Source organism: Balaenoptera musculus, chromosome 12 (genome assembly GCF_009873245.2).
Source record: "Balaenoptera musculus isolate JJ_BM4_2016_0621 chromosome 12, mBalMus1.pri.v3, whole genome shotgun sequence".
Lineage (NCBI taxonomy): Eukaryota > Metazoa > Chordata > Mammalia > Artiodactyla > Balaenopteridae > Balaenoptera > Balaenoptera musculus.
In genome coordinates, this window is record NC_045796.1 from 84,305,620 (window position 1) to 84,332,305 (window position 26,686).

Below are 26,686 nucleotides of genomic sequence, written 5' to 3' on the forward strand. Positions count from 1 at the left end.
CAGAATATTGATTAAACAACAACCATATCAATCAACTTGACCTAATTTATTTATTTTTGGCTGTGCCATGCACCTTATGGCATCTTAGTTCCCTGACCAGGCACTGAACCCAGGCCACTGCAGTGAAAGCGCCAAGTCCTAACCACTGGACTGCCAGGGAGTTCCCAACTGTAAATATATATGTACCCAACACCGGAACACATGAATATATTAAGCAAATATCAACAGATCTAAAGGGAGAAATAGAAAGCGACACAGTAAGTCCCCTACATACGAATGAGTTCTGTTCCGAGAGTGTGTTCGGAAGGCCAATTTGTTCGTAAGTCCAACAAGGTTAGTCTAGGTACCCAACTAACACAATCAGCTATATGGTACTGTACTGTAATAGGTTTATAGTACTTTTCACACAAATAATACATAAAAAACAAACACAAAAAATAAAGAAAACATTTTTGATCTTACAGTACAGTACCTTGAAAAGTACAGTAGTACAGTACAACAGCTGGTGCTCCTTAGCAGTACCAGCTACATCACCGCTGCTTTTCCACCTGCTTCCGGACATCCTACGCTTGAAATAAAGATACTATACTACTGTATTCTATACAGTACAGTACAGTAAAATACACAAAAGCACAACCACCTGTAGAGGATGCACGCACGTGACAACGTAGCCAGACATGTGAACTAACTTACGTGATTGGACACGCAAACGTGTGTTCGCATCTTTCAAAGTTCACAACTTGAAGATTCATACGTAGGGGACTTACTGTACTCATTAAAATGCTCTAACATCACTTTTTTAAAACTTACCCTCAAAGTATGGTGCTCTTGTGCTAGTAATAGTCTTAGCTCTTCATGTAGTGTTATAACTTCCAGAAACTGTCCCCATAAAGCCATTAGAAGTGAGCAAAGTTGTGCGAGATTCATATTTATAAGTTCTGCCAGTTCATCAGGATTCTCTATTTTCTGAAATGACAAGGAAAAAAACCTTTACTGCTCTCTGAGAATTACCATAACACATCTATATATGTTACTGAGAATATTAATACAAAGGCAAATTTTTAGTTTTAAAAAGTGTGTGTGTGTGCGCTTGCATGTGTGTGTGTGCGCTTGCATGTGTGTGTAGAGAGAGACCAACTGACCCATGGCTTTTTTCTATCTGATAGTTACTACAGCACTTTTCGACCATTTAACCAATATTTCAATACCGGAGGTATCTTGTTACTGAAATAACATCATAGTCTAAAGTTACAAATCAGGATTCTATAGCACATGATCAAATTCAAACACTAAAATACTGGGAATTTTAAACACAATGTACAAATCATGATGAAAGTTATAAAAATTTTGAAAGATGATGAAATATTAAAATCTGATTTTTTTCCCCATCAGCTAAGTAAAGTACTTAAAAGATCCGTAACTCCTCGGAAAGGACTGAGACACTCTCTAAAGTACTGCTTTGCCCTCACACCTGTGCTCCTAGATTTTATTTTGCTTGCGGGAATCCTTTCATAGAGCTGTCGAACACTTCTTTCCTTCTCTTTTCTAACAGTTCACTCACCCAGTATTTACTGGGCACATTTTACGTGCTAGGGCCTACATTCTACAGACACCAAGATTAATATGAAAAGTTTGCAGTCTAATGAGGAAAGAAAAGTGGGTAAACGATTATAATATACTATTATGAGTGTTCTAATAGTGGTATTAAATTATTCCATTTATTTAAATATTCACCTAAACTGATGATGGAAGTTAAGAGTACTGAATGAGATGCAGAATCTTCTAAAAGGCATTTGGTTTTCTTGAATTGATAAAATAAGAACTTCTAAACAAAGCATAACAAAGGACTATAAATCAGAATGATGTTTCTCTTTGGTCAAGCATTTTTATCACGAGGACAGGCTTTTCTTCTTCAATCCACTGAGGCAACAGTCAGTCTTCAGGGAGGTAGTATCTTGATGCAAAAATCTGTCTTTAATTACTAGTAACACTAAGAAATCTACTTTAAATACATACATGGGTGCTGATCTCATTTTCCTACTGTAAAGACGGAAGAAGTCGTCTGCTCAGATTGAAGCTGACAGCCATTCCCACCTACACACCAATGATGGCCTCATTTACGGCTCTGGATCACATCTCCCTGAGCTCTAGATCCAGCATCTACTGGATGACTGTACTTGGACAGTTCAATGTGTCCCAAACTGCACTGCACCCTCCCTTTCTAAAAACAAACAAAACCCCCAAATGTTGCTTATCACATATGACCCTCTTTCTCTCAGTTTGTATTGGCTTCTTTTTGAAGTCTTCAATCCAGCAGGCTTTTCTTCCCCAACCCAAACCAAGCTTCCATTTATCTTCTTAACTAAGAGAACACTTAAAACAAAAACTCAGCAACATTAGCAAGAAAGGAAGGGATCGTGTCTTATTCACTTTTGTGACCCTGGTTACCGGTACACAGTAGTCACTCAATAAATACTTACTGGACGAATAAATGAATGAATGAATAAGGAATTACAGGCCTCAGATAAGGAAAAAGCTCCCAGAATACAAGGACAAACTCAGAAAACGCTGACTAATTCCAGAATTCTGGAATGGAAGCTAATAGAGTCAACAGATGATAAGTACTGATTCATCAACATACACAGAAATTCTACAGAGGTGTTCTGCCCCAGGAAATGGTCTATAAATGTTATTAGAAATGAAGCTAACAAGTTTTTCATGTCTCCTAAGGACACACAAAAGATTAAAATGTACTATAAAGAAGCTGAAACCTGCAGTATTGTTTCAAGAATGATTTTAATGGAGTTAGGAAAAGAAGACTAGAATAAGTATTTGACAGTAATTAAATAGCACTACGTAAGGCAAGCAATGCTACACCTAGTATAATCTACACACAAGTAGAACTAATTCTCCTCCAGAGAGCAAGGCTATCTAGATACCTTGTATTTATTAATGGTATTTCTCAGGGATCATGGCACCAAGGTTCTGAGAAAGGACTTTTAGTATTTTCATTATTGGGAAAAGCATCCCTTCAGGTATAAACAAATTACTCCTTTGGTTTATATAACTCTTTACAGTAAGTGTCAAAATATAAATAATAATCATTTCTTTTTTATATTAAAAAGGAAGTCAGAATTAAGTTTGACAAGATCTTTTATATGTATAAATGTAGGAATAATAAGACCTTACATTTATATATTTTTTTCAAATAACATTCATTATTTTGTCCTATTCATAGCATTCACTGACCTTGCTTGATTACAAAATGGTGCTTACTTTAATAGACTTGGAAAATGGGGGAAAGCAAAAAAGAAAAAAATAAAGTTCATTTTAGTTTTTAGTCTTCAATTTTTTTCAGTTATAGAGAGGAAAAAACCAGAATCATATATAGCTTTATGCCATTTTCACTGGATAACACAGTATGAGCATTTCCCTACATCATCAAACATTTGTTGAAAGCAACATTTTTAAGGTTGTACAACTTTTTTAGATTATGAGTGTCCCATGATTTCTTTAACCATTGTCCTACTGTTGGGGATTTATTTAGGTTAATGTTTTACAATATTATAAATTACACTACATATGAATCTCTGATTGTTTATTTGGTGTAAATTGAGAAGAAATACTCTTTTTGGCTTTGGATACATACTGCCAAACTAATCTCTGAGAAAGATCTACGAGGTACGAGAATCTGTATCTCACCGCATCTCAATAAGCATTACGCTGTTATCAAAAAATCACAGCTAGGTTAAAAATGACGTCAGAATATTTAAATTTTTGTTTCTTTGATAATTAAATATTTTTCATATACTTATTAGCAGTTTTTGTAATTTGGTGTCTAACCTATACTAATATGAAAAATGGGGAATAACAGGTTTTCTTATTGATTTGTAAGACCTCTTTAAATATTATTCCACCTCTTGTGTATTCTATCTGCTGTTAAAGTTTACCCTAGTTTACGTTAAATTTTATGACGTCCATTTAAATACTGAAATTAAATACGAGTACATAAAAATTTATTAGTAATATTTGAATACATATGTATTATGTTTTAACACTTAGTACAGATGGATATAGAGTAAAGAATAAAACTTTTCCTTCACAGCCCCATCCTTCATGCTATTGTTTTCTGTATTTTTGTTAACAGTTTGAAATGTATATGTATGTGTGTATATATATCCTTTCAAATATTTTATATGTAATCTAACCACACAAATATGATCAAATACATACAGAGCTTTTTTTAACATATAAAAATCATACTCATATTTTTCCAACTTATTTTTTCTTTTTTCTTTTTTTTCTTTTAAAGATTTTTGACGTGGACCATTTTTTTTAAAGTCTTTATTGAATTTGTTACAACATTGTTTCTGTTTTACATTTTGGTTTTTCGGCCCTGAGGCATGTGGGATCTTAGCTCCCGGATCAGGGATCGAACCCGAACACCCCGTATTGGAAGGCGAAGTCTTAACCACTGGACTGCCAGGGAAGTCCCTATTTTTTCAATTAATATATCCTAGAGAGCTTTTCAGCATGAAAACAGTACCTTGCATCATAGTTGAATATATATATCTTGAATTAAAGAATCCATGTCAATGCATAGAGGCTTGCCTAATCCTTTCAAATGGCTACATGGGAACTGATAATTCTTTATGTCTGTTGAAATGTATTAGCACTTCTGCAGGACAGATTCCTAAATAAAAACTGTTTTGTGGCAGAGCATGTGTTTTTAATAGATGTTTTCAGAATAGACTGATGAAGTGACCTAAAAAAATGTACCAATTTCTACCCTCACCAACAGCATAGGCAGATACTAGTTTCCCTACACCCTTATCAACAATGCAGATTAGCAGTCACTTTCATTTTTGCAAATTTCATGGTCAAAAACCCTTTTATTGTTTAAATCTGCATTTCCCTGGTTTTCAGTAAGACTTAGTGTCACCCATGTAGCTAAATTGTTCTGCTAAGAACTGCGTTTTGTACATTGCCTCTATGCATATCCCTTTTTCCCAGGGGGTGTTTTGAAGCTGATACATAGGACCTCTTTATATATTGTGAGTATTAATCATTTGCCACTTTTAAGTATTGTAAATATTTTCTTCCAGTTTATTGCTTCCTTTCAACCTTATTTATATTTTATTTTGTTTTAAAGAAGTTTCAAATCATCAATACCTTATTTTGTCTTTTACTATTACTCTGAAAAAGTTATTTCATATCCTAAGATCAGATTGTTTATATATACACGAATATGTAAATTTATCTTCCATATTTTTCCGGACATTTAACTCCTCAAGTTCATTTAGAATTTGCTTCTATAGTATGGTATTTTACCACACCATTTATGTAACCCAATGTTTGCGATATTTTATCATATATTCAATTCTTAAACATATTTAGTGGCTGTTTCAGTGCTATTTAGTTTCATTGATTTGTCTTTCTAGTCTTTTAGAGAAGTCCTACTCTATTTCCATAACTGTAGTTTTATATATATGTATGTTAGCATCCACTTGGGCAAGTCCCTCTATATTATTATTATTCAAAAGTTTTTCTTAGTTTCCTTACCTTTCTTTAAGTGATCTTTAACATAAGTTTAAAGTTTCCAACAGGATTTTGATATAGACACATTAATATTATTAACTTGAGAAAAACTGGATCTTTCAGAGATCATTCACCTTTCCATCTGGGAGTATCATAATGTTTATTCATCCAAACTTCCTTTAATATGTCAGTGAAACACTGTAGATTTTTTTTCCCATATTAATCGCAAACATCTTATTAAGATTATTTCTAAGCGTATATAATTCTTTGGGGCAACTATTATAATGACATTAGTGATTTTTTTAAAGAAAACACTTATCTTACTTGAACCGTGGGGAAAGCCTCTAGGATAGTACACAAAATTGTCTACCCTGCCTATGTATAATTTTACAAGGAGAAGGTAAATACCTTTTTCAAAGGGGTCAAGTCCTCATTTAAATTTACATACAGAAATACAACCCGAAGTCAATATATTTTTGTTTGATTCATGTCTCCGATTTCTTCCATTAACATAGCTAAACAAGAGTAAAATACATAGGGATCCTAAAATAGTCAAAACATTTAGTTCCATGGGGAAGAAAAAGGAAAAATAAAAATCTGTTCAATTTAGTTGCAAGAATGAGCTAGTGGAAAAATGGTCTGAGACAAACTGATCTCTTGAAATAAACTTTCATTTCTAAACAATATCACTTTACAAAAATATGTAAGTTTAAGTAATGCTTAAAAAAATTTTTCCAGAAATTCTTTGAGTGAACTAATAAGAGAAAAAGGACACTTCTGATCAGTTAATTGTCTTTGCTATTTCATTTATATGCACAATAATATACATTTTAAAGATAATTTAACTTCACGTTCAAGTCAAATGTTGTTTGATCAACTAAGTTGTGTTTCTACCTAGATCAACAATTTTATCTTTGCATTTTAGAAAGGATAAAAAATTAATATTTTCTTCAATAAAATACTTAGAAAACAGAATCCACTCAAATAACTTGGTAACGTGAATTTTAAAAATGCAAGTACCTTGACTTCTTCACATAATTCAGTAAGTCGCGCTTCCACATCCATTTCCTCTGAAAGGAGTAAAGAGTAATTGGAGGAAGTATCTCAATGTTAGCTCTGTAAACTGTTTTTGAAATTATAGAAATAAATTAAATTACCTTTAAAAAACCAGAAGGTTGCAAAATATCCGGACTATATTAAATGAATTAAATTTCAATGTAATATATTTTTCTAAACACGTTAATCATGCAGGTAATGTGATAATTAGTAAATTCTATGTACTGATTACAGGCATACCTCAAAAATATTGCAGTTCGGTTCCAGACCACTGCAAAAGAGTGAAAACTGCAATAAAGCTAATTACATGAATTTTCTGGTTTCCCAGTGCATATAAAAGTTACATTTACACTATACTGTAGTCTATTAAGTGTGCAATAGCATTATGTCTAAAAAAACCATGTACATACCTTAATTTAAAAATATTTTATTGCTAAAAAAATGCCAACCATCATCTGAGCCTTCAGTGAGCTGTAATCTTTTTGCAATAGTAACATAAAAAAATCACTGATCACAGATCACCATAATAAAATAATGATAATAATGAAAAAGTTTGAAATATTGAGAGAACTACCAAAATGTGATACAGAGACACAAAGTGAGCAAATGCTGTTGGGAAAAATGCTGCCAACAGACTTGCTTGCCGTAGGGTTGCCATAAATCTTCAATTTGTGGAAAACACAGTATCCGTGAAGCGCAATAAAGTGAGGTATGCCTGTATTAAGTAGCGGGTTTCTGTTCTCATAAGAGGCTAACACTGTCACGGAACTACTGATTATATACCTCGAGTAACTTGCACAACTGCATCACAGAAAAGATAAAACATACATCTAAGGTTTTATTGCATTTCACACATTATAAATTCCAGTGATCTTAGTATTTTGTATTACATATGTACACGCTTCACTTTTTACAAAAGCTTCGCTTTTTACAGTAGCTACAGTTCAAGTCAAAATAATTTTTATAACCAAAACATATATAAAGTATGCCTGGAATATAAGCTGTTTAATGAAAATGAATGACAAAATCCTTTTCGACAAAAAGTAAGTTTATATTTTAGTTTAATAAATTCAGTTTTCTATCAGACAGTCTAAAACCGAGGCAATTTTTTCCCATATAATCCTGACTTATTTAATGTATGCTACAACCATTTACAAAGGGGGGGTGCAGATTAATTTACAATCAAAATGGTAATATTTACAAAGGAGTACAGAAACTAACAGAATAGAAGACTTATTAGTTACTTTTTGCAGGGAAGACATTTCGCTAAAGCCTGAAATACCATGTTTAGATATACTCAGGTTTTCTTCAGAAATCAAACTAAAATGAGTTCTCCTAAGAGAACTCTAACAGCATAGGGTCAGCACACAACATTTCATAATCTTGCTGCTGTAAGGGAGTTTAACTGATCATTCTCACACAAAAGCAAGAATACATTCTGTGACATCCCTGAATTCATTCACCAGCTCACTGTCTCGTAAGGTACACTGAATGTTTACTACTTGATAAAAAGAATGATAAGCATTTAAATTTGATAAAATAAGCAGTTACACTGATGTGCTGAACACAACCAAGCTATGATGGGAACAACAAACACTCTGTTGGTAATTAAAACCAGGAGGACACACAAATGTTTTGTAATTCACAAAATATATAAATAACCCACTGATAACTAAAGAAATCTGATGAGATTTCAAAAATCATTTCACCCTCAGGTAAATCAGTGGCTTCTAAGGTTAGGTTTTCCAAAAAAAAAAAGAAAATATCTGGCAGACCCTGTATTAAAATCATAACTTCCATATGCCAACATCTGTTTTCACATCACTCATGATGTTTTCCTTTGGTAGAAGAAAATCAGCAGAATTGGTCTTAGTAGGTTACATATCCTACCTATGAATTTTTAAAAAATGAAAATAAACTTTCTAGAGTTTTGATACTCTTTTCTCATCTTTACATACAAGAGCCTAAGCGCAGAAACTGGTCCATTTGCATTATGGTTCGTGAGAGCTACTTCAATGCAAACACCTTCAGGGATGCTTAAATGCAAAACTTAACTTCAAAACCTTTGAGTTGAAATGATTTCAACATCATTTAGGATTTTAACTGAGTTTAATTAATTTTTCTTTTAAAAATGCCTATATATCTATTTATACAATTTTATAGAAATGTATACAGGTTATTTTCTTACAATGTTTCTTTTCGGCCACGTCATGCGGTGTGATCTCAGTTCCCCAACCAGGGACTGAACCCGGGCCATGGCAGCGAAAGCCTGGAATCCTAACCACTAGGCCACCAGGGAACTCCCTACAAACTTTTTTTTAACTTGGCTCCTCCTGCTAATCGAAGGTGGCAGCTTAGAACACATCCTTCCACATTTTCAAATGTATACATATATGAGAGCTGGAGTCACTGTTTTACAAAAATGGGTGTATTTTACAAACCTGCTGCAATTTGCTTTTTGTCTCTCAGCAGTACTCCATGTAAATGGGATATGCAGCCCTAAAGCACTTTTTTCAAATGGCTGCATAATATCCCTTGGTGTGGGTACCTCAAAGTCCATTCTTTGCTGAATGATGGGCATTTATCTTTGTTTTCAGTGTTTTGCCACTAAGAATACTGTGATCAACATGCGTGTACATATACCGTTACATACGAGTACTCCTTTCCGTGCTACAGATGAACAAAAATGGAGTTGCTAGGTCGAAAGGTAAATGTATCTTAAATTTATCTTCTAAATCTATCCACCCTCTCATCTACTCATTCATTCAACAGATATTCATAGCATAGTTCAGATAATGCCAATACACTGCTAGGAGTTAAGGATAAAAGATATCTCAAAAAAAGTGTTATTTAACTAACTTCACTATGTTTTAGTTTTGAATCAAGTCTTTTCCCACCCAACCAAATACTGGGCCCTTCTTTATATAGGCCTTATTATATGAGCAGCGTTTTTTAAAATTATTTAGCATGCTCACATCTAAATTGATAGGCTGACAATACAATAGTTAATGAGAAGTATATTTTTATTGCTAAAAAGAACACAAAACATGTCATAAACGACCATAATGTCACACCATGAATTCTTTAATTTTATAGTTAAGTTACTTAATGAGAATACAAAATTATATTCTAAAATAATGATCATAAATAAATCTTCAACCTTTCTTTTTTCCTTCCTGATAAGACGATAAGTTTCTCGCTTCACAGTTTTAGTGAAAACTGACCCAGTTTAAGTATTTCTGGGCTAGTTTTCATTTGAGAAATGTGGAGAAAGATTTTGGCTCCTTAATTTCCTTTTATCCATACTTCTGAAAACTGAGAAACAAATGCTGTGATTTAATTTTATTTTTTATTTCTACAGCTTTTCGTAACTTTTAAAAAATGTAATAGTGATGGTCTATTCAACGCCAAGTAAAAACTTTCAATATACTTATGGAAAGATAATAAATTAAGTACTATTGCTGTTCAAGAACAAAAGTCTATAACATATAGGGAAATATATCAATAAAATAATGAGATCACAATATTTCCTTTCAAATGTGTAACATATCTGGATAGTGGTGACTTGATATTACTGTATTTTGCTTTTTAAACTTAGAACAATAAAAAATAAATACAAATTGACTCAAAAAACAAAGCCAGATACTAAAGATGCTTCTCTCTTTAATTCTACAATGCATGAAATTAGCTTCAGTTTTTAAAACCACATTTTATTATCCTTAGCCCTACCCAAAGACAAACTGACTTTGAACAAATTTAGGCATTACCATTAAACCAACAAATTCTGGCAATGAACATGGTTTCCAAAAAGTGCTCTTTGTAGGAACTCTAAAATGAGTATGTTAAAAGCCAAAGAAATCTTTGCATTTAACATTTCCAGTTTTAAATAAAAACTTCAACATTAAAATTAATTACAAATTAACCAAAGCTTATCTACAAACCAAATTGATTCTAATAGTAAGTTCTTAAATAAGGGTGGTAGGAACATACAATATTAAGAAATACATATTTATGAAATTTGACACTAATTTAAAGCAAAGTTTCCTGCTAATTAAAAGGGATTGTTTACTTAACCTATTTGTAAACATACCTAGACAGGTGTCTTTCTGGGTTGGTGGCTGTTTTCTTCTGAGAAGGCGCTCATAAAGGACCTGCATGTTGGCCTTGGCTAGTTACAAGGATTGCACACAGCACTAGTTACTATACTCCTTTTACAATAAAATTTATTAGAATTTTCCAATTTGTTATTAATAGTTTTAGTATTGATCCGATAGTGCAGTTAGATTAGAACACTAAAGCAAAATCTTTCAGTTAGTTAATTAGCTTATTAGAATTACAAATGATGTACATTCACGTTTATGTTACTTTGTTCTTTTTTCTATTTAAGTGTATGTGCCACTCAACATTTCATAATCCAATATTATTTTTATGTTTTAATTTCTTAAACTCAGAATTTTAGAGTTGGCAGGGGTCTCAGAGGTCAGCGAGGTCAACCCCCTGCCTTTACAAGTCTAGAGACCGGGGCCCCAAAAGGTTACATGACTTGGTAAAGCCTAGATTCCAGAATTCCTGACACCCATTTTCAGTAGGAGTTCCTTGCACCAAACCAATATTTAACTGTATGTCATCAAAAAAATGTACATCATTCATCTACGAGAAAAGAAAAAGACACAAGCAGAACAGAATTCAAGGCATTATTTTTCAAAAGGGAATAGAGTTTAGATACACTCCTCACACCATGGTGGAATTTAAGACTTTTAAATATATACATATTTGAAAACTCAAGAAAAGTGCTAAATAGTAGAAGGAAATAGAATACATCCTCTAATCAAGAACTACTTTACAAACTTACTAAAACTGGTGAATATAATGATGTTTAGTCAACAGTGTTTTACAGAAATATTATCTAGTGCCTACAATCTAATTTTGCTAGGATAAAAATAAACAATGTTAATAGTTCAGAATATGCAATAGTTTTATTTTGAATAGTTAATAATATTTTTAGATGTTTTCCTAGAATATGCATTCAAGAATAAACTAAAATTCACAATAAATAGAAAATATAAATAATGAAAAGTTTAAGAGTAACACAAAGTATCACTGATAAATATTTACTGAAGATGAATCTTGAATTTAAAAATCCCTAGGAAACTACTATAAAGTATGTGCTGATGTCTATGTACTTTTCAATTATCAACAAAAACTGTATTGTGCTATTTCATTCATTCATCCATTCAACAAACATATTTTGAGTAAACACCATGTGTAAGGTACTAATAATTTTATTCTACCACTACTATTTGTTTATTTGAAACTGAAGTCTAGGGGTTCGCTTTAGAATTTTATTTTCTGATAAAATATTTTAAGCAAATAATTTGGAATAAAATTGATATTCATTTAGTAACTGACTCCTGAAATTAAACATAAGGGCTCTTTTAATTATGATATTTTCTACATTACATTCATAAGCCCAAAGTAATATATATGTGCCATAAAAGCCATCCTTACCCCAAAGTAAAAACCTTATAAATAAATGAATTATCATACTGAAGTTAGATAAATTAGCGCTAATACTGTCTAAGCTATTTGAAATAAATCTTTGCCTTTGAAAAGAGATGCTTGTTTCCTTTAAACATTATTTCCTTTTGTACAGAAATATTTTTTTGTAAGTTAAAATGGGGTTCAAGTGTTTTTCCATTCGGAAACATTACACGTGAAAACTCTTTGAAAATTCCGTGCACGCAGCATGGACAGGCCCACCTCACACAGGGCTCTCTGTACTAACCCACAAGAACCCCACCCAGCTGTGGGAGTCTCTCCTGTCTCTCTCAGTGCTGAACTGACTCCTTATTAAGGGAACGGGGATGTCAGAGCTCTTCAAAGACCCAGAAGAGGCCTGCTCTTTCCTCAGCACTTTGCTCAGCCCGAAGGAATTCCTCCGTTAACCGGTTTTCCTCGTGGAGCTTCCTCACACCTTCTGCCTTCTGGGTGCCCTCCTCTTTCCTTCCTGATGCATTCAGCACATCTGGACCCCTTCAATCCTCCTGCTCTTAGAATGGAAACCAGTTTGCACAAACAGTCCCAGTTACTTACAGGTAGTAAGTGCCAGCAGTGGTGCACACGTGCACGTGCAGTCCTGAGCACCACACGATGATGCCTCCACGAATTCAACATCCAAACTACTAACAGATTCTCCTATAGAAATGCGATTACACGTGGTTTCTGTGTCATACCACTACTTCTCAGTAACATGGTATCGCCCTTCATTAACATTATGGTTTAATAGTTTTGTGGTCTGACCACTAAACCTGAATTAACCAAATTTTATCATATAATTCTCCTAAGAAAATGTGTTTGAATCCCAAAGAACCAAATTAAAAAATATATGAAGCATAATTTTTCCATTAATTGAGGATTAGTGATAGCTTAAATTAGTTCTATTCTACAAACAATTCTTTCATTTTCAAAAAAGAACATTTTTAAAAGTTTACATTTGAGGCAGTGGTCTCTTAAAGGATTTTCCTAAGGGAAATAGAAGATTCTAAGTACATGAAACAGCAAGGAAAAAGAATATTCCAGAGAATAGTAATCAAAAGGTTTCCATACTACCATTTTTGACTTGAGGAAGAATACATGAGCAAAAAAGAACAAACATTTTCCTACTGCTTGTAAAACTGGGGATACACTGGGATCCTTGAATTAAGCATTCTAAATAGTCAGCTGAATGATATCTGTTTCTAGTCAAGTCAGGAAAGTGTGCACTGAACTGACTGATAATGAAATTAATCCAACCCGTGGGAGCATCTGCTGACAGGCAGCGGTACAACAGCCAGCCTGTTCTCACAGCTGAACCTCAGTGAGGTACAGATCACTTCCTTACAATTCTTTTGTATCTCAAAATAGGCAGTTATAAAAACGGGCTAATTAGTCTCAAACCCAAGAATTATTTTCAGTAACTGACTATTTTTGATAGTGCATCAATATTGTTAAAAGACTGAGATTCTTGAGGAACAAAGAAATAAATAAGAACGGTGATTAATTTCAGTAAAATTTAAAAAGTAATTTCTGATTTATTCAAGTATGTAATGATGAAAATAATTTATTCTAAAGAGATAATTAAAATGTGCTTTTTATGATGAGCTTATAAAACTTTTATAAGTAAAAGCTTATAAAACTTTCATAAAATGTCTGAATAAAAACATTTTTGCAAATCTCAATAATTTATCTTCTGTGAAGTGATATATGTATTTTGCAAACTACAAGTGGTATACAAAATCAAGGCAATATGATTTTTTATTATGTATTACAATATACATGCAAATATTAATGTTGGACAAAAACCGAAGACTGGTGTTTTAAAATTATTTTTTAAATTTTCAGAATGTTAAAACTGAGTAATGTTATTATTTTCTGAAATGAAATAAAAGAAATAAGATCTGATATCACTTAAAACCAAACATATTTAAAAAAAAGGTCCCAAGTACCTACAATCTGCTTAGACAGTTAAATATTTGGAAGTATGGATTTAATTTATCTTAATCTATCTAATTTCTCTTCCCTATCTAATAATTCTATGGATAATTACATTTGTTTTCTAGTAAGCTTTCTGCTTGTATTCTAAGAGAAGTAGTAATACTGACATACTGTTTAAAAAAAATCTATCAAAAGACTCATTTCAAACTTAGCACCAAGAAATTATTTCTCAATATCATACAGTTTTTTTAATTTCAGAAAGTAATTATCAAAGATTGAAAAAGATGGAGTTGAGAGAGAAGTAAAAGTGAAGCACATAAACCTAGTTTTAGTATAGAAACTATGGCCAAGCTGATAACTAGCAATATGAGAATGAAGAGAGTGCCTTGAACTAAAGCAGAGGTCTGGCTACTTTCAACATACCCAGTTCTAGTTTCTGACAAGAGGGAAGCTCTTCCGTTACCGTAATGAAGTAGCTGTGCAGCCCCTTGAAGGCCAGCAGGAGGGTGGCGCAGAGGGTGTAATGGAAACGGTAGGCGTGACGCAGGAAGGAGTCTGCAATGACGAAGCTGAAGCCCTAAACAAGGAGTCGATTTGGGACACGCTGTTAGTAACCAAGAGTCTAAAAATAGCACACTTGAAGCTTAGAAAAATAAAGGATTTACAAGTCACAGTTAATTCTAAACCAGATAAGAAATCTAGCAATATCTTAGGGAGTTGTTCTCGTTCACACAAGTAATTTAAACACAGGAAACTTCGACTGAGTGGTACTCCACTTTTGTAGTCTGAGCCCCCTTTTCTTTCAGGGGAGTAATGGCTGTACTCATACTGCTGCAAGCTGGGTCTCAACTCTGGCAGTGACTCTTTACAAGCACCTTTGCAATGATTCTACCAGTTGTGTGAAGGGAACAGGGGGAGACAGTAAGTAATAAGTTAAAAAAGGCCCCGGCTGTCAAAGATCTCTCTATCCATTAAGTCTTGTAAAATCTTGAAGTATCAGGTTCGTTTTCAAAAAAACAACTGGAACCAACCAATCTGTTAAGATCATATTTAATTAGATATGTAAGTTGTTGAGCTCAAATAATTAACAAAAGAACGATCACATTCACAAACATAACAGTTAAAACAAATTTCATTCAAAGTAAGAAAGAAAAGAGGATTTATAAACATATCAGTCCTTACGTCTGGTGATAACTGTTTTGTGTAGTTAATACCAAAGACCACACTTTCAAGAGTAGGAATCACAGAATCTTTGTTTTGTGCTGGTGCATTTCTGTTTAACCAAGTAGTCTTCACAGGGCGAGGAAAGCTGGAGGAACAAGCATCACATTATTAATGTCAAAAGAGTCTATTTATAGTGTTAAGTTAAATGTTTACAAAAGAAAGTCTTAGAGGGACAGAATAAAAAGCAAGGGCTTTGCAAGGCCTTGATTTCTAAACTCTTCTTAAAGTAACTTTACAATTTTTCCTTTAAGAATTTGAGGTAAAGTATTGGCTAACTATAAGAAGGCCAAAGCATTTGACTGGTTGGCAGCCTGGCAAAAGGGAAAAGACAGGAAAGTAAATCAAATGTACCATAAGCAGAGAGCAGCCTTCATTTGCAAAATGAATTTGCTTTGCAAAAATGAAATATCTAGACCCTAGCAACGAGGGTGTCGCAAGTCATTGGTAAATACCACTTGCTATGAAGTGTTTCTTAAAATTGAGTCAAAGAAGCTGTACCTAAAAAAATCAAATATAAGAAACAAGTTATGCAAAAAACAAGCAAAGAAAAAATCCTAACCTCAGTTACTTTAAATAATTGATTTAATGTCTATAGTTGGGTTGATCATAGAAATTGTTTTATATAAATATAATATTTAGGGACTTCCCTGGTGGTGCAGTGGTTAAGAATCTGCCCGCCAATGCAGGGGACACGGGTTCAAGCCCTGGTCCAGGAAGATTGCACATGCCCCAGAGCAACTAAGCCCATGCGCCACAACTACTGAGCCTGCGCTCTAGAGCCCGCGAGCCACAACTACTGAGCCCACGCGCCACAACTACTGAAGCCCGCATGTCTAGAGCCTGTGCTCTGCAACAAGAGAAGCCACCATGATGAGAAGCCCGCGCACCTCAATGAAGAGGAGCCCCCGCTCGCCACGACTAGAGAAAGCCCGCACACAGCAACGAGGACCCAACGCGGCCAAAAATAAAAATAAATAAATTAAAATAATAATAATTATGTTTAAAAATGTAATGCTGTAAACTAAAAATTTTTTCATTTAGTTTAGAGGACTAAAAAGTCCAGCTATAACAAAACTTCAGGAGAAACCCTTCATTTATAGAAGCATAAACAGTGAGGAACACTACCGTTAACAGGACCCCTCTACCAGCGTGCCACCAGCAAAAAGCTTTCCTTCCCCTTGCCTTGCTTTCCTTCCCGACCCTCTGCTTTACAGGCAAAAAAGGGCACAGCTCTAGCAGCGAGAGAGGGGACATCAGAGCCCAGGGCAGTGACAGAAAGAGCAGCAACTCCAGTTGTCGCAGGCACGTCAGTCTCTTCTCCAATCGCCAACCAGAGCCAACAGCTAGTCCTCTTGGCTTCTGATTCTGAGCCAAAAATGTCCTCTCCTTGCAGTGAACGGTCTCTAGGAGATGAGCCGCCTCTCCCCACCAGTCTGTGCAAGAGCTGCAGTACGGCAGGAGGAATCGCACACTGAGTCGCCAGGACGAGCTCGCTCTCCGTACTCAGCGATTAGAGAGCGGCACTGATAACCCGAGCTAACCGCTAGGGACCGTTCGCGCATTTCTTCCGAAAAGAAACGAAGCCATTGTTATACAGAAAAAGGAATGCTAGAAATAGCTTCGTTAGGGATTCTTAATGAAATCACAAAACTAAGAAATTCGGAAAACTACAGGAATGTATTTTATAAACAGATTAAAAACTTTTAGCATTAAAACCTAACAGGCTATTCATATAAAAGTAATATTGTATACTACTTATTCGAAAGTTATATTTCAAAAAAACATACTTTCCTGTCAAAGAAGTTTCACTGAGTTATCATGCTGTTAAATATTAATTTACTTAATCAACATCTAAAATTGTTTTGAATAAGTTTATAATAAAATTATATATAATCATAGGAACAGTTTCCTGTTTACAAAAGTTATAGCAACTGAGAACAAGCTCTCAAAGGTCTAACAGGAAAGACAAAAATGGCAAAACAACTAGTTCCAGATCTTACTACAGAAAAAGGAAGGCAAAGCAGGCCATCAGGAGAAACAGACGTCTTCCTGGCCCCATGCTCTAAAGACATCACGGGACAACACAGGGGGAGTCGGGCTCACAATTTTTACAGCAACGTAAAGACATGCACCAGGCTGTTACTTGGGGAAAATATGTTAAATTGTCTTGGTTTTCTATAAACTCTGAAGTAGGTAATTCTACAAAATCACCTACTTAGTTTTCTGATAAGTCAGTTTAACATCATAACCCTTAAGCATCATCCCTAACATCAGTTGCTGGAATAAAATTTGCATCAGAAATCGTAAAGTAGTTCATAAGTCAAGTCAATTTGGAGCCTTTTGACATAAGTTACTGATTTAAAAGTGTCTATCTGTTACCCATGCCACAAGGATGACGTCTTACTGTAAGAACTAAAGAGCTTGAACTGTATTCTTACATTAATGAAAGACAACCCATCTCCCCATGGAAGGGAGCAGAAAAAACAATTATCCCAACGAATTTATTATGATCCAGAATATTATGTACCTTTAGGCTAACATGATATAGTTTTAAATGGCTTATTTAGTAAAGATCCATAAAATTGGTTAATAACTTAGAAAACAAGAATTACTGTATAGATTTAAGAAGATAAATTAGTCTAGAGAAAAGACACAAAAACTATGAAAAAATGAATACACTTTCCCAGAGAATGAATAGTTACAGTCAGCATTGCATAAAAACAGAAGTGCATACTAAACAGTGCTGTATGGTTATTTCCATATTGCATTACTTTTCTTGGTCAGTTTATTTGACAAAGAATGCTCCATATTTTTGTAATAAAAAAGTCATCAATCTAATGTTCCCATGCTCTTATATTTTATTAATACTTTAGTATAAAAATGAGAGTATTTATTAAATAAGTGTGACTTTAGAAATTCCTATTTCAGTTACCTTTATCAAAGTATATGTTTTCATTATAAAAATAAAGGACACTATGTAATTAAGGAGCAGGGAAGTGGTTACACTTACCTTATTAGTGGCTGGTGTAGAGCAACCAATGATGCATGGACTGTCACAGACACAACAGAAAGGTGGAAGTAATCAAACATGACATTGACATGGTGATGGAGGCCTCTTTGGAGGCTAAAGTGCAGCTTCAGTGTTCGGCTGCTTATCAGCTGCAAGGCGTTCAGATCATCTGCCCTGTAAAAAGCAACACATTTGCTTATTAGTACGAAAATTTCGTAAAGGCCAACATTTTGTAGCATAGTTTAAACTATCAAAACCTTTAATTACTTAATTATTTTTTAAAAACAGAATGAGAATAATTTTTAAAGCATCACATTTGCATTAGACAGCAATATGAAATCTAACAATAAGAAAATAACCAGATCTTACTTCTAGTTCTCTAACTGTACTTACAGTTTCCATGTTAATGGACTGTTTTTCACTAATGCCCCTACAAAACGAGTCCTTTTTGATACTTTAGGAAATACTCTCATCTTAAAATTTTACTCCATAGGGAATACTGTTTATAATAAAGTTGCAGTACAGTGTAGGTCAAATCCTATTGTGATAAATCCCAAAAGGTGTTTAAAATTGTTTTTATGGTACAAAATTTTGTTATTAAGTGTTGCTCAAAAATAAGCAAGTATCAATAATTGGTATATATTTTATTACAGATATTTAATCTGTCATTAGATTTACACATACAAAAATTGAAACAATGCCATGAAAATATGTCCAAATATGTATCTATTTTTAACCAATACGTACATTATAATTACCTACAGCTAATTAACTATTTACTCATTTCAGCTTACTCCACTTACAGAATTGACTTGGTTTAAAAAAGAATCCCTCAAGGAATTCCCTGCAATAAACAAGTATTACAGAGGACCAGTAGCCACCACGTAAAACATTCTTATTCCTCTGTGGTAGTAAAGAGGACATCTCACAAGCAGACCTTGAGAAATGTAACTGCTTAGACGTTTATCCCACACGTAGTCTGAATTTATATACAATTTTCAAGAAGTATTTCTACAGGTACATTTGAAATGAAGAAAAACCCCACGAAAGTAAAATAGTAAAATGGATCTCTGATTCTTGTTTTACATGAATACAAGCACAGTTTGTCCCTAAAATGTATGACTGTATGTCCAGATGTGTGGACAAGTTCAGGGTAGCCAGTCCTAAAACTTCTTCATGGACTGTGGAAACAACTGTTAAGTCTAAGAGTCATCAGTCTGGATAACTCTCTGAGTATCAAGAGAGTCCCACCTGAAGGTGGCATCACTCATGCCACCAAGAAAGATAAGCCAGTGATGCACTGGAACAGAGCTCGGTTGTGTTTAAATGCCTCAAGGCAGTGGTATTGTATTAACCGTGCAATTTCTAGAGTCTAGAAAATTGTTTCATGTTTCTTCAAGTCGTCTGACTTTGCTACCTGGAGCTCATGGAATCAGCATGGGCACAAAAAAGTACGCCTAACCATTCCCATGAGACTCTCCCAGAAGGGAGAAGGAGTCCAAAATAAAGAAGGGGGTAGGCTGGGTTCTAAGAAGAAAATGGGGGGGGGGGACTCTAATACAGATAGATAACTGTCATGAGTAACTTAAGATTTTTAATTGTTTGATTAGCCTACTTACGAATAATCTCCATCTGTGAAGTGCAGATCCAAGGATAACAGAAAATTCATTTCCTCAAGGGTTTCTTCAATCTGAAGAGAAATTATACTATGAGCTGCATTTTGAATATTTTATAGAAAGTTAGAAATATGCCTTGAGGCTTTACAAAAAATATTTATCTAAATATATATGAAGAAATGTTTACCTTTTTTTCATCCAACAACATTTTAACCTTGAAGATCATGACGTCATTTAAAACAACTTCCTCATTTTTATATAGAATTTGAAATGTTTTACTGCAAATCAGAGAATCATGAACTGAAGCTGGAAAGGCTAAAGTCATACCTAAAACAGATAAGATATGTAATTGACAGGTAAAAGGAAAAATACAATACAACTATACTTTTACTTTACTATACATTTGATTATATTGCTCCAATGCCATTATTTTATATAGCAGTATTAGAACATTTCTGAAAGTTTGTTACTTACTATGATAAAAAATGAATAAATATGGCTTCCCTGGTGGCGCACGGGTTACGAATCCACCTGCCAATGCCGGGGACAAGGGCTCGAGCCCTGGTCGGGGAAGATCCCACATGCCGCGGAGCAACTAAGCCCGTGCGCCACAACTACTGAGTCTGCGCTCTAGAGCCCGTGAGGCACAACTACTGAGCCTGTGTGCCGCAACTACTGAAGCCTGCGCGCCTAGAGCCCGTGTTCCGCATCAAGGGAAGCCACCACAATGAGAAGCCCGCGCACCGCAACAAAGAGCAGCCCCCACTCGCTGCAACGAGAGAAAAGCCTGCGCGCAGCAATGAAGACTCAATGCAGCCAAAAGTAAATAAATAAAATTTTTAAAAAATTTGTTTAAAAAAATGAGTAAATAAGTACCTTATAACCATTACAGAACTCTTATACAACTTAATCTGAGAAGGTAAATCAGAAATCTCAAGGTATATATTTTAAGAGTGAACAGTTGATCTGTATACCAGAGGAAAGCAATTTAGTTTTCCATAGCTGCCTAGTGAAGAATCTGGTTGGCTTTTGTCCTGCTTGCTGGGAAGTAGCTTCTCAACTCTTGGAATAAAGAATTTGGTTGGCTTTTGTCCCTAATTCCTGAGAGTTAGCCTCTAAATCCTTAGAATTTCCCAATGACAGGAGTGTCTCTGTTATTCATGGTGGCCCAGATAGTTTACGGTAAGGTGACGACTCAGGACGGGGGCTGGCCACACCAGTGAGACCAACCATGTGATTGGAAAGTTGGGGTTTTGAGCCACATGCTGTAAGCCCAACCTTCAGGGCAGGGAAGGGGGCTGGAGACTGAGCCATGTGGGTGATGATTCAATCAACTGCGTCTATGTAATGAAACACCAATAAAAACTCTGGACACTGAGGCTTGGAGTAGCTTCTCTGGTTGGTAATACTCTCTACATTGTCACACATAGATTTTTCTGGGTGGGTAATGCATCCTGACCCCTTGGGGGGACAACAACGGACTTCACAAATCTGGGACCCTCCCAGACCTGGCGCTGGGCATCTGTTCTTTTGGATGGCTCTGATTTGTATCCCTTTGCTATAATAAAACTTTAATAATAAGTAGAGTGCTCTCCTGAGTTCTGTGAGTTGTTCTCGTGAATTACTGAACCTGAGGGGTTAATGAGTAACTCCCAATTTGTAGCCATGTGATCAGAAGCAAGGGTAGCCTATGGATCCTCAAGTTGCAGCTGGTGTCTGAGGTGAGAGCAGTATCACGGAAAACTGTGTCCTTTACCTGCAAAGTGTGGTCCACCTCTGGGTTGTTGGGTGTCAGGTCATCCCAACAGCCCACTTGCTGTCTTATTACTCAACCCTCCAGAAATAACATGATGGGAAAAGGAGTCAAAGAACCTGGAGATGTTTAATCCGGAGACAATGCACAGAGGGCCTCTCCGTGGGCAGGGAGCCCACAGTGAGACACCAGAGTCCACCTGGAGTGAGGAGGGCGTCCCTGCTGGGGTGGCCTGAGGTCCGAGCCTGTGCAGGTGCCGAGGGCAATCCAGGTAGAACAAGGTACTGGGAGCCCGAGCAAGATGAGGGGGCAACTGTGTGGGAGGGGACCTAAGGCTGGGGGGGAGGAGGGGGTCCTGGCAGAGGAGCAGCCTGGTACAGGGTGCAGGAGTCCCAAAAGGAGGAGAGAAACCCCTCTCGGGGGTGTAGGTGGGTGTGGGCAGCGGAGCCCGAGTGAGGGGAGGAGAATGTCCCTGCAGGAGGAGCTCCTGGCAGGAGGGCTGAGCAAGTCCGGGGTGGGGTGAGGAGGGTATCACACACGGACGGGGGCTGCAGGAGGTGCTGAAGCCCGAGAGGTGGACGGGTGCATCGTGAGGGAGGGAGGCAGTGACAGGAGCTGCTTATGGAAGGGGCTGATCAAGTGAGAAAACACAACAAGGGTCAGGAGGGCCAGGTGCCCTACTGAAACCTTTCAGGGAAAGCAGGTCCACAGATGGAAAGGGGATACAAATATAAAACGAGTCCTGCGGTTTTGGACTAAACTGGACTAAAATGAGAAATACTCATGTGAACTCGTGGTTTTTACTACATGTTTAGATAAAGAAAAAAAGGTGTAAAAACAGATGTAAATGTGTTCATGTATGTGTAAGTATATATGTATATACACGTACTCACTAGCTCGGTCCACTCACAGGGCCTGAGAACACAGCCCCCGGTACCGGTTTCTAGTACAATGCTCCACGAAGAAGAACCAAGGCTGTGCAGAAATGGTTGACTCCAGAGCTGGGGCACACACAGGACAAGATCCATCTGGACCATCTTTTCATACCAGAAAGCAAGTAAGTGCTAGGAGAACGAGGGGACACATCAAAAGGACAGAGAAGCCAGCTTGAAGAGGTTTCCCTGGTCACAGCGGGGATAAACTGAGCGTCAAAGTAAATGACAACAGAAATGGATTAACATGCACTGAATAATACAGAAATTCATAAATCCACACTGATATAAATACATACATACATACCAGAAGTTTGAAGGGAAAAAGAGTGACTTTACAGTGAAGTCTGACAGAGACTTAAATGATCAAGTTAACATCACATTAATGGGACACACAGAAGTCATGTGCCACCTGGTAAGATATATGAGGTGAGCACAGCATTGCTCCTGAGACAGTCCTGTCACACACCACGAGGAAATCACAGACCAATGAGAACTGAAGGACATTCTACAAACTATCAGGGTTACAGTCTTCAAAGGCGTTACGGTCATGAGACTCAAGGACAGACCGAGGAACTATTCCAGAACGAAGGGGACTGAAGAGGCATAGCACTGATTACGAGGCATGATTCTGAACTGATCATTTGCTGCAAAGGACTCTATGGGGAAAACTAGCAAAACTTCAATGGGTCTGAGCATAAAGTGGCAGTAATGTATCGATGTTAGCTTTGTAATTTGATGATTTCATTGGGTTATGTAGGACAATACACTTGTTTGGAGGAAATACCCACTAAAGTGTTTGGGGATGATGGAGCATCGTGTTGGCAAATTACTCTTAAACAGTCCAGGAAAAAAGTTCTTTGTATCGTACTTACAACATTTCCCTTCACGCGTATATGAAGGGAAATCAAGTATCAGAAACTGAACTTCTGTATATTACAGAGAAGAGGAAGAAATTTTCCTTAATGGAAAGTAAATTTTTAATGCACCCAGATAATGCAAACTTAGAATCTGCCGCCTCGGAGAGCGCCAGTAAGGCTGCAGCTCCTCCGCGGGGCTGCTTCTCTTCCACGCTCCTCCCCCCGCCCGGCCCGCAGCTCCTGTGCTGCCCGCGAGTGCCTGCAGACATCCTCCGTGTCTCCTCTCTGCGGCCACCTTTGAATGCCACGTCGTCACACAGTACCACTCGGCACCTTGCTCGTGTCTGCAGTCCCTACAGAGCCCTGGAAGCCCTTACTTCTTGAAGGCTGTATCTCTTAATTCAAGGTTACTTCCTCCCAAACGACTGCAGCCATCACTGTGGGTGAGAAACCTCCCCGATTCCTTCCCGCCCCGCCCTCAGGGCTCTCGCCTTGCAGCCCTCCTGGCTCCCACTCCTGCGTCGTCCCCTAGACTTTTACATGGCCAATGACCACGATCCCTCTGTAACTTAAATTCCAATCGACATCCCCTCACACGCCCGCCTTTCTTTCCAGTTCATTCTCTCTAAGACCACCAGTTCAACAATCCTTTGACCCCACTGGATCCTACTCCCCTTCATCGCCCCCTGCTTCCCCTCAAGTCCCCACTTCCCTCCTTACCCACCTTAACCTCCACGGTTCATGTTATCACTCACCCTTGCACACGTCCTGTTAAGGACACATACTACTCTTGCTTTGTCATATTTGCCCGGAGAAATCTCAACCTTTGTAAACCTAACTCTCTGCCTCATCCATACTTGTATCCACAAGGTGAATGGAGCTGGGAAGAATACACAGCTCTTCTGACGGACCAGACTTCAAATCCACGATCACTAAGCTTAAACAGGCCCTCAGTGCTGCCGAGCAATCACACTAGGTTTTCTGAATCCATTCCCGCTCCACATTCCTAGATCACTATTTCATAGGTTATTTTCTCTGCTCAAACCTAGCCTTCAGTCTCGACTGAGCAGTTTGGTTCTTATTTCATAAGAAGATAAACATAACCAGGTTACTTGGCTCCCCGCACGTCTCACTCTCCTGGCTTTTCCCCCACTGCGCAGACCATGCCCTTTTAATCATTTTCTTTGCTGTGTTTTTCTTATCCAAGAGGAAGCATACCATAGTACGGTTTTTTTGGTTTTTGTTTTTAAATTTATTTTCTTTATTTTTGGCTGCATTGGGTCTTCATTGCTGTGCACGGGCTTTCTCTAGTTGCAGTGAGCGGGGGCTGCTCTTCGTTGCAGTGCGCGGGCTTCTCACTGCGGGCTTCTCTTGTTGCGGAGCACAAGCTCTAGGCGCGCGGGCTTCAGTAGTTGTGGCATGTGGGCTCAGTAGTTGTGGCGCACGGGCTTAGTTGCTCCGTAGCATGTGGGATCTTCCTGGACCAGGGCTCGAACCCGTGTCCCCTGCATTGGCAGGCAGATTCTTAACCACTGCGCCACCAGGGAAGCCCAGCATAGTGGTTAAGGACAGATTCTGGTTGAAATTCAGGCTCTGCCACTTATTAGCCCGAATTCAATCTTTTTGTTTGTTTTTTTTAAAACAGGGTCACAGATTTATTTATTTATTTTTGGCTGCGTTGGGTCTTCGTTGCTGCGTGCGGGCTTTCTCTAGTTGTGGCGAGCGGGGGCTACTCTTCGTTGCGGTGCACGGGATTCTCCTTGTGGTGGCTTCTCTTGTTGTGGAGCATGGGCGCTAGGTGCGTGGGCTTCAGTAGTTGTGGTGCACAGGCTCAGTAGTTGTGGTGCACAGGCTTAGTTGCTCCGCGGCATGTGGGATCTTCCTGGACCAGGGCTCGAACTTGTGTCTCCTGCATTGGCAGGCAGATTCTTAACCACTGTGCCACCAGGGAAACCCCCAAATTCAATCTCTATTAACCTTTCTGTCTTCTATGCCCCACGTCCAGTCCTTAGCAAATCCCATAAGCTCTACCTACAAACTACGCATACCCAGTATTTACTGACTGAGAGTGATAGAAATGCTCTAACAGAAACAAAGAACACTGCAGTTAGGAGTGCCCAAAACAGGATTCTAAAGCACGTGATAAGAAACTGTTCACAAAACAAATTATCCTAAATTGCTTCGCAAGGACAATAATTAACCTGCTGTGAGAGTCACCTATGCCCTCAATTAACATCAATATTTAAAGCTTTTAAAAAGATGTACCAATGACTTAAAGAAAATAAACTTATCAAGTTTTATTCCAAACCAGAAGCCAAGGGCAAAAGCTGTGCAAGTTCCTCCCAGTCGTTCATTCACTCATCCAGTCAACAAATATTTACTGAATAGCTATTACAACAGCTATTATTATAACAGATAGTCTATAAATAGGCACATCATAGACACTTTCTAGGTGTTAGAGATAAAGAGTAAAATTAAAGAGATAAAAATCTCTGACCTTTTGGAGCTTACATACTAATGGGAAGGGTGATAAAGACAGCAAATAAGAAAAATGATACAGTATGTCTGAAGGTAATAAGTGCTACGGAGAAAGATAAAGAGGAAAGAGGGTGAGAAAGGTAGTGGTTTTAAACAGAAAAGGCAGGCAATGCTTCATTGAGAAGGGGACCTCTCAGCAAGGACCAGATCCCACGTCCTCTCCCTGCTACAGGCCTCCTTCACCTGAGGAGTCTGGAGGTTTGTTCCCCAGAGAGGACAGAACAGAGGCCCTCTGAACGGGAAGTCACCTGGCAAAGCTGAGAGCACGAAGGTATAAGCAGAGGCGTTCTGCACCCTGAACGCCGAGGTGCACAGAGCGCTTCCTCTACTGGGTTCCCAGAAGGCTGGCAGTTAAAGAGTCTTACTCTCCAGGAAGGAAACAGGCTACAGCCTTCTCTGGCATTTCAAGAACTGCAAGGAGCATAAGATCTAACCCTATTTGCAAGCCAATAAGCTAGCTGGCCACAGGGTCACGGATGCTGGCAAGAGACACGAGACTCTGGGGTGAGAGTTTCAAGTTCACCTCAGTTGCCCTTGTTCTCACTCGCCCAAGTCACATGGGGTGACAAAGGTGGATACCACGCATGCATAGGGTTTGGGTCACAGTTGAAGAACTCTAAGCTTAGGAAACCTTGATCTTTTTTAAGGGGGTATAAGAAAACCTGTCTAACCTTTGAACTGGAGGG

The 26,686-nt window shown here is 37.2% G+C and overlaps 1 protein-coding gene across 11 annotated transcripts in view; it reads right to left on the bottom strand.

Annotated features, from left to right (window-relative positions):
* Positions 1-26,686, bottom strand: part of FAM135A (family with sequence similarity 135 member A) — a 120,501-nt gene that overhangs the window by 42,333 nt on the left and 51,482 nt on the right. For 8 of the 11 annotated variants that reach the window (XM_036871253.1, XM_036871260.1, XM_036871259.1 and 5 more), the window contains 8 exons: positions 20,105-20,244; positions 19,921-19,991; positions 18,302-18,475; positions 15,250-15,376; positions 14,491-14,644; positions 10,685-10,762; positions 6,559-6,608; positions 811-966 (listed from right to left, as the gene is read on the bottom strand). In XM_036871253.1, coding sequence (XP_036727148.1) covers positions 811-966; positions 6,559-6,608; positions 10,685-10,762; positions 14,491-14,644; positions 15,250-15,376; positions 18,302-18,475; positions 19,921-19,991; positions 20,105-20,244 — 950 coding nt within the window. Of the gene's footprint in view, positions 1-810; positions 967-6,558; positions 6,609-10,684; positions 10,763-14,490; positions 14,645-15,249; positions 15,377-18,301; positions 18,476-19,920; positions 19,992-20,104; positions 20,245-26,686 lie in introns of those variants that run through there. The other 3 variants (XM_036871256.1, XM_036871252.1, XM_036871258.1) reach the window with 2 other exon arrangements.